This window comes from Cherax quadricarinatus, chromosome 53 (assembly GCF_038502225.1).
Source record: "Cherax quadricarinatus isolate ZL_2023a chromosome 53, ASM3850222v1, whole genome shotgun sequence".
NCBI lineage: Eukaryota > Metazoa > Arthropoda > Malacostraca > Decapoda > Parastacidae > Cherax > Cherax quadricarinatus.
Window position 1 is genome coordinate 18,095,180 of NC_091344.1, and position 14,051 is coordinate 18,109,230.

General features: G+C 40.3%; 1 protein-coding gene across 1 annotated transcript in view; it reads right to left on the reverse strand.

Moving 5' to 3' along the window:
- LOC128692203 (alpha-2-macroglobulin-like) overlaps positions 1 to 14,051 on the reverse strand; it is a gene marked incomplete at its 5' end in the record, with an annotated part of 260,699 nt that overhangs the window by 151,820 nt on the left and 94,828 nt on the right. Inside the window, 1 exon segment of the mRNA XM_070096368.1 lies at positions 13,156 to 13,231. Within this exon segment, the coding sequence (XP_069952469.1) occupies positions 13,156 to 13,231 (76 nt within the window).

Genomic DNA, 14,051 nt, shown 5'->3' on the forward strand with positions numbered 1-14,051 from the left:
GTACAGCAGCAGCAGCAGCTGACAGTGCTACAGCAGCAGCAGACGATGCTACAGCAGCAGCAGACGGTACTACAGCAGCAGCAGACGGTACTACAGCAGCAGCAGCAGCAGCTGACGGTGGTACAACAGCAGCAGCAGCTGACGGTGCTACAGCAGCAGCAGCAGCTGACAGTGCAGCAGCAGCAGCAGCAGCTGACGGTGGTACAGCAGCAGCAGCTGTACCACCAATAGTAGCGATGGTTGATTGGGGTTTATTATACAACCTGGCCAGCTCGGAGACACGCACTCCACTTTCATACTTATCAATGATCTTTTTCATCATCTCTATAGTAATTCTCACCCTTATTGCTGTAGGGTTGGCACTAGAAGCTTTCTTGGGGCCCATGGTCACTTATTTTGCAGATAAAATCACCAAAAACACTGTAATAATACGAAATGTTCCGATTGTATGCTTGGATGTTACCGCGGAGGCTGGCTGGTAAACAATGCCACCGGTGGCACATGTGAGGCTGGCTAAGGGCGCACATTGGACGCGTCTCGGACGAAGAGCGGTGAGCGGGTTTTTGAGCGGTATGCAAGGCAAAATTTTTGCAATAAAAGCGAGCGGTATGCGGATTGAACGTTATGTGATGCCGACGGTATGCGGGGGTCCACTGTATATATATATATATATGTGTGTGTGTGTGTGTGTGTGTGTGTGGCAGATGTTGCAAGTATATGGAATAGGTGGTAAGTTACTAAATGCTGTAAAGAGTTTTTATGAGGATAGTGAGGCTCAGGTTAGGGTGTGTAGAAGAGAGGGAGACTACTTCCCGGTAAAAGTAGGTCTTAGACAGGGATGTGTAATGTCACCATGGTTGTTTAATATATTTATAGATGGGGTTGTAAAAGAAGTAAATGCTAGGGTGTTCGGGAGAGGGGTGGGATTAAATTATGGGGAATCAAATTCAAAATGGGAACTGACACAGTTACTTTTTGCTGATGATACTGTGCTTATGGGAGATCAGGTTAGTGGATGAGTTTGGGAATGTGTGTAAAGGTAGAAAGTTGAAAGTGAACATAGAAAAGAGTAAGGTGATGAGGGTATCAAATGATTTAGATAAAGAAAAATTGGATATCAAATTGGGGAGGAGTATGGAAGAAGTGAATGTTTTCAGATACTTGGGAGTTGAAGTGTCGGCGGATGGATTTATGAAGGATGAGGTTAATCATAGAATTGATGAGGGAAAAAAGGTGAGTGGTGCATTGAGGTATATGTGGAGTCAAAAAACGTTATTTATGGAGGCAAAGAAGGGAATGTATGAAAGTATAGTAGTACCAACACTCTTACAAGGGTGTGAAGCTTGGGTGGTAAATGCAGCAGCGAGGAGATGGTTGGAGGCAGTGGAGATGTCCTGTCTAAGGGCACTGTGCGGTGTAAATATTATGCAGAAAATTTGGAGTGTGGAAATTAGGAAAAGGTGTGGAGTTAAGAAAAGCATTAGTCAGAGGACAGAAGAGGGGTTGTTGAGGTGGTTTGGTCATTTAGAGAAAATGGATCAAAGTAGAATGACATGGAAAGCATATAAATCTATAGGGGAAGGAAGGCGAGGTAGAGGTCGTCCTCGAAAGGGTTGGAGAGAGGGGGTAAAGGAGGTTTTGTGGGTGAGGGGCTTGGACTTCCAGCAAGCGTGCGTGAGCGTGTTAGATAGGAGTGAATGGAGATGAATGGTACTTGGGACCTGACGATCTGTTGGAGTGTGAGCAGGGTAACATTTAGTAAAGGGATTCAGGGAAACTGGTTATTTTCATATAGTCGGACTTGAGTTCTAGAAATGGGAAGTACAATGCCTGCACTTTAAAGGAGGGGTTTGGGATATTGGCAGTTTGGGGGGATATGTTGTGTATCTTTATACGTATATGCTTCTACTGTTGTATTCAGAGCACCTCAGCAAAAACAGTGATAATGTGTGAGTGTGGTGAAAGTGTTGAATGATGATGAAAGCATTTTCCTTTTTGGGGATTTTCTTTCTTTTTTGGGTCACCCTGACTCGGTGGGAGACGGCCGACTTGTTGAATATATATATATATATATATATATATATATATATATATATATATATATATATATATATATATATATATATATATATATATATATATACATATATAATATATATAATATATGTGTGTATATATATACACACACACACACACACACACACATATATATATATATATATATATATAGGGTTGGAGGGAGGGGGTAAAGGAGGTTTTGTGTGCGAGGGGCTTGGACTTCCAGCAGGCATGCGTGAGCGTGTTTGATAGGAGTGAATGGAGACAAATGGTTTTTAATACTTGACGTGCTGTTGGAGTGTGAGCAAAGTAACATTTATGAAGGGATTCAGGGAAACCGGCAGGCCGGACTTGAGTCCTGGAGATGGGAAGTACAGTGCCTGCACTCTGAAGGAGGGGTGTTAATGTTGCAGTTTAAAAACTGTAGTGTAAAGCACCCTTCTGGCAAGACAGTGATGGAGTGAATGATGGTGAAAGTTTTTCTTTTTCGGGCCACCCTGCCTTGGTGGGAAGCGGCCGGTGTGATAATAAAAAAAATATATCTCTATATATATATATCTATTTATATATATATATATATATATATATATATATATATATATATATACATGTATATGTGTGTGTGTGTGTGTGTGTGTGTGTGTGTGTGTGTACTCACCTATTTGTGGTTGCAGGGGTCGAGTCTTAGCTCCTGGCCCCGCCTCTTCACCGGTTGCTACTGGGTGTGTGTGTGTGTGTGTATATCGTACTAAATAAGCCGAACTCCCATAAAAATAAAACTTTTCCAAAACTTAATAACTATTTGTTTTCATTAAGAATGATACAATGATTTTTTAATTTTTCTCCTAACTAAATTAAATGAACTGCAACTTCAGCCTATTCATATATTGAACAAGACAAATGACTTCTTCTCAGTAGTAAAATTCAAAGCACCAATACCCGAGCAGGTGATTACCTACATGGAAACTACCCAAAATCCCTCTATCTTGCACCAACCAAGCTCACTGTAGTCACCATGATTATTAATTCACTAAAAAATAAATCAGGAAATCTAGCTCATGTCCCGCTACTATTGTTCCAACGAATGGCTTATGTCCTCGTAACCACCATTACATTACTCTTTAACAAATCACTAGAAACTAGCAATTTCCCAACATTACTCAAGATGGAAATATAAACACATATGCAGTATAATGTGATCCTTTATTGACACCGTTTTGCCCACACAGTGGGCTTTATCAAGTCACAAACTGTGACTGTGTGGGCAAAACACTGTCAATAAAGGATCACATTACACTGCATGTGTGTTTATATTTCCATTGTGTCGGTATTTTATACCATTTATTTCCATTACTCAACATAGCAAGGGTTACACCAATACACAAAGGTGGAGACCCATCAGCTGTAAATAAGATCAAATTTTCTTCGGAGTTTTAACCCCGGAGGGTTAGCTACCCAGGATAACCCAAGAAAGTCAGTGCATCATTGAGGACTGTCTAACTTATTTCCATTGGGGTCCTCAATCTTGTCCCCCAGGATGCAACCCACACCAGAAGACTAACACCCAAGTACCCATTTGCTACTAGATGAACACGACAACAGGTTTAAGGAAACACGTCGAAATGTTTCCACCCCACCAGGAATCAAACCAGGGCCCTCCATGTGTGAAGTGAGAGCTTTAGCCACCAGACCACCGGGCCAATATCGAACTTGCCTTTACTATCCAAAATCTTCGTGAAACTCATACACAAGAGATTATACTTCTTTATAATATCACAAAGCCTCCTCAGCCCCTGCCAGTTTGACTGCATGAGAAACAAAAACACAAATGATGCAATTATAAAAATGCTAGACCTGCTTTACACAGCACTTGAAAAATGAATATCCACTAGGACCCTTTATTGACCTAAGGAAAGCTTTTGATACAGTAGACCACAACATCCTACTTTACAAACTTGATCATTACGGTAGATTCCAGGCATTTGCATATACAGTGGTCCCTCGTTTATCATCCTTAATCCGTTCCTGGAAGTGGGACTATTATTGAAATAGACGATTTTCGAATCAATTTTCCCCATAAGAAATAATGTAAAAAATATAATTAATCCATTCCTGACACCCAGAAGTATTAAAGCAAAAAAATTTTTTACATGAAATATAGATGTAGTACATAAACAATACAATGGGACATGATGAATGAAACATTAACAGCATAACACTTACCTTTATTGGAGATTCTTCTTAGTGTATGGAAGACTGGAGGAGGAGAGAGATTGAATTATTGTTTGGAAGGGGAATCCCCTTCCATCAACACCTCAGGTACCAAGTGCTTTCCTGGGGTTACTTCTCTTCTCTGTTTCTTAATGCCTTCACGGCGCGCATAACGGAGATAAAACCTAAGACCCAATCTAACTTTGTTATTTTTTAAATACACTACCTAACAGAATACTCCATTCGACTGAATGTACAGCAATGCATGCAACCATATGACCTGTCTTTGTAATACTCATTTGTGCCTTACTGTTATCTGTTTACAATAATGTTTTATCACTGATTACATCATTGCTTAGTTAAACTTAAGTTAATTTTAAGCCAGCCCGTAATGCTATGCATACAAATGGCTTTGGCATGCTGCTCTTACCTGTATTTTTTTTGTACCTCTGTATGTATGCTCAAATTACTAAATAAATAAATAAATAAATAAAAAACACCTCAATTACTGGGAGCGCTTGAAGTTCCTGAACCTGTACTCCCTGGAACGCAGGCGGGAGAGATACATGATTATATACACCTGGAAAATCCTAGAGGGACTAGTACCAAACTTGCACACGAAAATCACTCACAACGAAAGCAAAACCTCGGCAGATGATGCAACATCCCCCCAATGAAAAGCAGGGGTGTCACTAGCACGTTAAGAGACAATACAATAAGTGTCAGGGGCCCAAGACTGTTCAACTGCCTCCCAGCATACATAAAGAGGATTACCAATACCCCTGGCTGTCTTCAAGCAGGCACTGGAAAAGCACCTAAAGTTGGTACCTGATCAGCCAGGCTGTGGCTCGTACGTTGGATTGTGTGCAGCCAGCAGTAACAGCCCGGTTGATCAGGCTCTGATCCACCAGGAGGCCTGGTCACAGACTGGGCCGTGGGGACGTTGACCCCCGGAACTCTCTCCAAGTAAACTTTAGGACCAGCTTGAGAGTCACTGGAGTCCTGTCTCGCAAAAAAACTGTCCAGAGAGCTCTGTTTCTGGCATCTTTTTAAAACTTCCCTAAAATGGGCCAAGACTCTGTCACTGTACAACTGCTGATATGGCTTGCAACATCCTTCTCAGGGTGATGTTTCTCCATAAATCTTTCCATCCTACCCCACATTTCAAAAATCTCCTTAATTTCTGAAGAAGGCACCTTCTTCCATCTCTCTTCCTCCTCCTCTGCAGCAAAATTCTGAGCTGCGATCTGTTGCCATTCCTGCTGAAGCTCTTGCAGCTCCTCAGTGGTTAGCTCTTCATTGTGGTCCTCCACCAACTCTTCCACATCCTCCAAACTCACATCCTACCCCATGGAACTCCCCAGTGCCACAATAGAGTTCACAACATACACAGGCTCATCAGGGGCCACCTCAAACCTTTCAAAATTCCTCTTGTGGACACAATCTGGCGACAAGTTTCTCCAAGCAGAGTTCAAAGTCCTGAAAGTCACTCCCTCCCAAGCCTTACCTATAAGGCTTATGCAATGGAGAATACTGAAGTGTTCTTTCCAAAAATCTCTTTGGGTCAAAGGTCTGAGGTCACATTAAAGTACCTTTCAAACATTGCTTTGGTGTAGAGTTTTTTAAAGTTTGAAATGACCAGCTGGTCCATGGGCTGGAGAAGAGGAGTGGTATTCAGGGGCAAGAACTTTACTGTGATGAACCCAAACTCCTTCAGAATTAGGTCATCCATGTTTGGAGGATGAGCAGGTGCATTGTCCATTACTAGGAGGCACTTAAGATCCAATTTCTTTTCCAGGAGGTAATTCTTCACACTAGGGTCAAACACTTCATTGAATCACTCAGCAAGAATTTCCCTCGTGACTCATGCCTTATTATTAGATCTCCAAAACACACACAATTTACTCTTCATAACATTGTTTTTCTTAAACACTCTGGGATTTTGAGAATGGTACACTAGTAACGGCTTCACTTTGAAATCCCCACTAGCATTAGCACAGAACATGAGCGTCAGTCTGTCTTTCATAGGCTTGTGTCCTGGCAGTGCCTTTTTCTCCTGAGTAATGTAGGTCCTCTTTGGCATTTTCTTCCAAAAGAGGCCAGTTTCGTCACAAGTGAACACTTGTTCAGGTTTCAGTCCTTCAGCCTCTATGTACTCCTTGAATTCATGCACATATTTTTCAGCCTCTTTTTGGTCCAAACTGGCAGCCTCACCATGCCTTATCACACTGTGTATGCCAGTATGCTTCTTAAATCTCTCAAACCAGCCTTTGCTGGCCTTAAATTCACTCACATCTCCACTAGTTGCAGGCAATTTCTTTACCAAATTGTCATGCAACTGCCTAGCCTTTTCACAAATAATCGATGTCATAAGACTATCTCCTGGTAATTGTTTCTCGTTTATCCACACCAATAATAACTTCTCAACATCTTCAAGTACTGGTGATCTCATTTTTGTTAGCATATTTACCCCCTCTGCAAGAACAGCTTCCTTGATTTCCTTTTTCTTGGCCACGATGGAAGATATGGTTGTACGGGATTTGTTATACATCCTGGCCAGTTCGCCCACACATACGCCACTTTCATATTGTTCAATGATGTTTCTCGTTTATCCACACCAATAATAACTTCTCAACATCTTCAAGTACTGGTGATCTCATTTTTGTTAGCATATTTACCCCCTCTGCAAGAACAGCTTCCTTGATTTCCTTTTTCTTGGCCACGATGGAAGATATGGTTGTACGGGATTTGTTATACATCCTGGCCAGTTCGCCCACACATACGCCACTTTCATATTGTTCAATGATGTTTTTTTTAAATTCAATCATATTTCTTACTTTCTTTACCAAAGGCTTGGCACTAGGAGCTTTCTTTGGAGCCATGGTAGCTTATTTAGCACGTGCAAGCACTAAAATGAATGGAATATTATGAAATATTTCGTATGAACAAGTGAGGGGACAGTCGCTCCCTGGTAAACAATGGCACACTGGCTGGGAAGAGAGGCCGAGGCGGCTCAGAGTGTGAGTACGCATCCAGGACGAAAGACGATTAGCGAGTCAATGGGCCATTTGCAATCCAATGTTTGGACGAAATAACGGGACGATTTCCAAAAAGGACGACTATCGAGCTGGACAATTATTGAGGGACCACTGTATAAAGTTTTACCTTACTAAAAGACAGCAATGCATCTCTAGAAAGGACACAACCTCCTCCACAAGACCTCTTGACATTGATGTACCACAAGGAAGTGTCCTTGGCTCCCTACTTTTCCTTTTATACATCAACTACCTTCTAAATGTATCACAACAACTTATACCTATTCTCTTTGCTGATGACACTTTTGTCATCTCAAACTCTAATCTTGCATCATTTAACACTATTAATGAAGACCTCATAAAAATAGCAACCTGGATGACTACCATCAATAAAACCTTCTATATTATGTTTGGTAGTAGAGCAAATGATGTCCAGATAAACATTATGCTTAACAATACGTACTTTTATTGCTAAACATAATGAGGGAAAATTTCTGGGTCTGCACCTTGACAGCAACTTGAAATTCAACACCCATATCAAGCACATTACAGAAAAAGTATCAAAAACAGTTGGCACCCTCTCAAAAATACTTTATGTATCACAAACAGCACTACTTACATTATCCTGCTCACTGATCTACCCTTACCTTGCCTAAGTTAATTGTGCCTGGGGAACCACAACAGCAAGTCACCTTAAGCCAATAATAACTCAACAAAAAGTTGCAGTAAGAATGATCACAGTCCACTGCTAGAAAACTTCTCTAACCCCCCCCCCCCCACTCTTCAAAGATCTAAATCTACTCACTATATAAAACATTCACTCTTTCTACTGTGCATCCTTTATTTACTGAACAATAAATACATGATAGCTGCAACAGGACCCAAAGCCATAATATTAGGCACAAAAATCTCTATGACAGTCCCCATGCCTGGCAAAATCTCTTCAAAAAATCAGTGTATATAAAAGGGCCCAAAATTGGAAACTCTGCAGGTAATCTCCAGAGCCACTCTCTCAGACGGCATCTTCAAAACTACCGTTAAAAAACACCTTCTCTCCCTAGCACATCCAACATCAGCTAAATATGTGAAAACTACATATCCACATTCTCAATGTCACGAAAATATGTAAAACAATATAATCTTATTTTCAATATCTGTAATTCTCCCAAACATTAAAACATTAATTGTGTCCTCTTTATGTTAATATACTAGAATTTTCATCACCTATAATCATAATCAAACCTGTAATTCCTTAAACTTAAACTAGGTCAACTTAAATATACGTATTTAATATTACTGTACATTAAATATATTTTTTTTTTTTTTTCAACAAGTCGGCCATCTCCCACCGAGGCAAGGTGACCCAAAAAAAAGAAAGAAAATCCCCAAAAAGAAAATACTTTCATCATCATTCAACACTTTCACCACACTCGCACATTATCACTGTTTTTGCAGAGGTGCTCAGAATACAACAGTCTAGAAGCATACACATATAAAGATACACAACATATCCCTCCAAACTGCCAATATCCCAAACCACTCCTTTAAAGTGCAGGCATTGTACTTCCCATTTCCAAGACTCAAGTCCGACTATATGAAAATAACCGGTTTCCCTGAATCCCTTCACTAAATATTACCCTGCTCACACTCCAACAGATCGTCAGGTTCCAAGTACCATTCGTCTCCATTCACTCCTATCTAACACGCTCACGCACGCTTGCTGGAAGTCCAAGCCCCTTGCCCACAAAACCTCCTTTACCCCCTCTCTCCAACCCTTTCGAGGACGACCCCTACCCCGCCTTCCTTCCCCTATAGATTTATATGCTTTCCATGTCATTCTACTTTGATCCATTCTCTCTAAATGACCAAACCACCTCAACAAACCCCTCTTCTGCCCTCTGACTAATACTTTTATTAACTCCACACCTTCTCCTAATTTCCACACTCCGAATTTTCTGCATAATATTTACACCACACATTGCCCTTAAACAGGACATCTCCACTGCCTCCAACCGTCTCCTCGCTGCTGCATTTACCACCCAAGCTTCACACCCATATAAGAGTGTTGGTACTACTATACTTTCATACATTCCCTTCTTTGCCTCCATAGATAACGTTTTTTGACTCCACATATACCTCAATGCACCACTCACCTTTTTTCCCTCATCAATTCTATGATTAACCTCATCCTTCATAAATCCATCCGCCGACACGTCAACTCCCAAGTATCTGAAAACATTCACTTCTTCCATACTCCTCCTCCCCAATTTGATATCCAATTTTTCTTTATCTAAATCATTTGACGCCCTCATCACCTTACTCTTTTCTATGTTCACTTTCAACTTTCTACCTACACACATTCCCAAACTCATCCACTAACCTTTGCAATTTTTCTTTAGAATCTCCCATAAGCACAGTATCATCAGCAAAAAGTAACTGTGTCAATTCCCATTTTGAATTTGATTCCCCAAAATTTAATCCCACCCCTCTCCCGAACACCCTAGCATTTACTTCCTTTACAACCCCATCTATAAATATATTAAACAACCATGGTGACATTACACATCCCTGTCTAAGACCTACTTTTACCGGGAAGTAGTCTCCCTCTCTTCTACACACCCTAACCTGAGCCTCACTATCCTCATAAAAACTCTTTACAGCATTTAATAACTTACCACCTATTCCATATACTTGCAACATCTGCCACATTGCTCCTCTATCCACTCTATCATATGCCTTTTCTAAATCCATAAATGCAATAAAAACTTCCCTATCTTTATCTAAATACTGTTCACATATATGCTTCAATGTAAACACCTGATCTACACATCCCCTACCCACTCTGAAACCTCCTTGCTCATCCGCAATCCTACATTCTGTCTTATCTCTAATTCTTTCAATTATAACCCTACCGTACACTTTTCCTGGTATACTCAGTAAGCTTATTCCTCTATAATTTTTACAGTCTCTTTTGTCCCCTTTCCCTTTATATAAAGGGACTATACATGCTCTCCGCCAATCCCTAGGTACCTTCCCCTCTTTTATACATTTATTAAACAAAAGTACCAACCACTCCAACACTATATCCCCCCCTGCTTTTAACATTTCTGTCATGATCCCATCAGTTCCAGCTGCTTTACCCCCTTTCATTTTACGTAATGCCTCACGTACCTCCCCCACACTTACATTCTGCTCTTCTTCACTCCTAAAAGATGGTATACCTCCCTGACCAGTGCATGAAATTACTGCCTCTGTTTCTTCCTTAACATTTAAAAGTTCCTCAAAATATTCTCGCCATCTACCCAATACCTCCATCTCCCCATCTACTAACTCCCCTACTCTGTTTTTAACTGACAAATCCATATTTTCCCTAGGCTTTCTTAACTTGTTTAACTCACTCCAAAATTTTTTCTTATTTTCATTAAAATTTCTTGACAGTGCCTCTCCCACTCTATCATCTGCTCTCCTTTTGCACTCTCTCACCACTCTCTTTACCTTTCTTTTACTCTCCATATACTCTGCTCTTCTTATAACACTTCTGCTTTGTAAAAACCTCTCATAAGCTACCTTTTTCTCTTTTATCACACCCTTTACTTCATCATTCCACCAATCACTCCTCTTTCCTCCTGCCCCCACCCTCCTATAACCACAAACTTCTGCCCCACATTCTAATACTGCATTTTTAAAACTATTCCAACCCTCTTCAACCCTCCCACTACTCATCTTTGCACTAGCCCACCTTTCTGCCAATAGTCGCTTATATCTCACCCGAACTTCCTCCTCCCTTAGTTTATACACTTTCACCTCCCTCTTACTTGTTGTTGCCACCTTCCTCTTTTCCCATCTACCTCTTACTCTAACTGTAGCTACAACTAAATAATGATCCGATATATCAGTTGCCCCTCTATAAACATGTACATCCTGGAACCTACCCATCAACCTTTTATCCACCAATACATAATCTAATAAACTACTTTCATTACGTGCTACATCATACCTTGTATATTTATTTATCCTCTTTTTCATAAAATATGTATTACTTATTACCAAATTTCTTTCTACACATAGCTCAATTAAAGGCTCCCCATTTACATTTACCCCTGGCACCCCAAATTTACCTACTACTCCCTCCATAACATTTTTACCCACTTTAGCATTGAAATCCCCAACCACCATTACTCTCACACTTGATTCAAAACTCCCCACGCATTCACTCAACATTTCCCAAAATCTCTCTCTCTCCTCTACACTTCTCTCTTCTCCAGGTGCATACACGCTTATTATAACCCACTTTTCACATCCAATCTTTATTTTACTCCACATAATCCTTGAATTAATACATTTATAGTCCCTCTTTTCCTGCCATAGCTTATCCTTCAACATTATTGCTACTCCTTCTTTAGCTCTAACTCTATTTGAAACCCCTGACCTAATCCCATTTATTCCTCTCCACTGAAACTCTCCCACCCCCTTCAGCTTTGTTTCACTTAAAGCCAGGACATCCAGCTTCTTCTCATTCATAACATCCACAATCATCTCTTTCTTATCATCTGCACAACATCCACGCACATGTATTATATTTTTTCGTTATGCTCAGATCAATTTCCGCTGATTTATGGAAAGAAAAAATTTCATTCGGCTTATTTGGCAAAGTTCATGAATGACACCTGAATTTGCATGACAATGTCGTGAAAATTCGAGCGTCATTCACAAAGGAGGTCACAGTGCTGTGGCTTACATCTCTGTCTATGTCAGATATGAGGATGAGGAACAGGATAGGAGCAAGTATTGTACCTTGTGGAATAGAGCTTTTCACTGTACCCTCGTCTCACTTTACTCTGTTTACTATTAATCTTAGTTCTGTTTCTTAGGAAGTTATAGATCCATCTACCCACTTTCCCTGTTATTCTTTTTTAACGCATTCTGTGTGCTATTACACCATGATCGCACTTGGTAAAGGCTTTTGCAAAGTCTGTGTATACTCCATCAGCATTCTGTTTTTCCTTCAGAGCATCCAAGACCATGTCATAGTGGTCCAATAGTTGGGACAGGCAGGAGCGACCTGCTCTAAATCCATTCTATCCTGGGTTGTGCAACTGATGGGTATATAGATAGGTGGCGACCTTGTTTCTTAGAACCCTTTCAAATATTTTTATGATGTAGGACATTAGTCCCACATCATAAAAATATTTGAAATTGCTTTACTACCACTTTTGTGAAGTGGAGCTATGTCTGTTGTTTTTAGTGACTGTGGGATGACTCCAGTGTCCATGCTCCCTCTCCATACAATATTAAAGGCACATGAAAGGAGTTTCTTGCAGTTCATGATGAACATAGAGTTCCATGAGTCTGGGCCTAGGGCAGAGTGCATTGGTATGCAACAAAATCACAATAAACAGGTGATATCGTAATACGCAAAACAAATCTAATCGACAAGTGCCTATGACAAAATGGTAAGTAACTAACCACTGTGAAAAATAGTGAACATCCAAGTGCTAACGTGATTTCTCAAATTATCAAGGACATGTAAAAATAACAGAACAATAAAAGGCTTATAAGGCTAAGATGTCACTTCACCTATGACACAACACCCGTCCCAATATGACAGCTTAAATTCTTTCGAAATTTTATTAATTATAACTTATTCTAATTTGTATAACTAAATTATTTTCCATATTAAAATCAATACTATTTTTCATTAAGCTTGATTCAGTTATATTTTTCTCCACCACAGACCTGCTTATGCAGCTTTCTCAGCCTTTTTAAAATCAATCGGATGGCTAAAATCTCTCAATGAATAACAGAGCATTAGATTCTTGTCCAGTTCTAATGCATAAAAATAAGAACTCACATGGTGGACCTTCACGATTCCTGGTACAAGGCCTTGTCTCCGTGATTAAATCAGTGAAAAAATACAGTCCTGCATTCTGAAAATTAAATAAAAAGAATTATTACGATAAAATTATATACAGACATGATTTCACTTAAAGAGAGATATAAACGAGGACTTAATAAAATTACATTTTGCTTCTAGCAGATTGAAAATAAACTCTAACACCCATACAAAATGAATATCAATGCTCTAATGTTCAATATCTGAAAGACATGATTGAGATATCAACCCACATAATACTTTTGAGTATAGTAGTCATGATTAAATGAACTGCTGCTGAAAATAAAATAAACATCCCTTGCTGAGTTACAGTGATTCGTGGGTCAAACAGAGTGCAGTGATCTGGTATGTGCTGCCACCTGCCACCCAAGTAAATGGTTCAAAACTAAACATTGTAACAACATTTTCAGCTGACACCAGCCACCCACAGTACATATACGAAGCTGGAATTCACTCGCACTGCATGATGCTGAGAGCCAACCACAGTCTATAGTGCCAAGGGCCACCCACAGTCTATAGCACCGAGGGCCAACCACAGTCTATAGTGCCGAGGGCCAACCACAGTTTACAGTGCCGAGGGCCAACCACAGTCTATAGTGCCGAGGGCCACCCACAGTCTATAGTGCTGAGGGCCAACCACAGTCTATAGTGCTGAGGGCCACCCACAGTCTATAGTGCCATCCACAGTCTATAGTGCCGAGGGCCACCCACAGTCTATAGTGCCAAGGGCCACCTACAGTCTATATTTATTTTATCTATTTATTTAATGTCTTTGCAAACAGTACATTGAGATTGTGTATATATAATAGTGGGTTGCAATGCAAAGAGAGCCTCTATTATGCCTACGCATTATT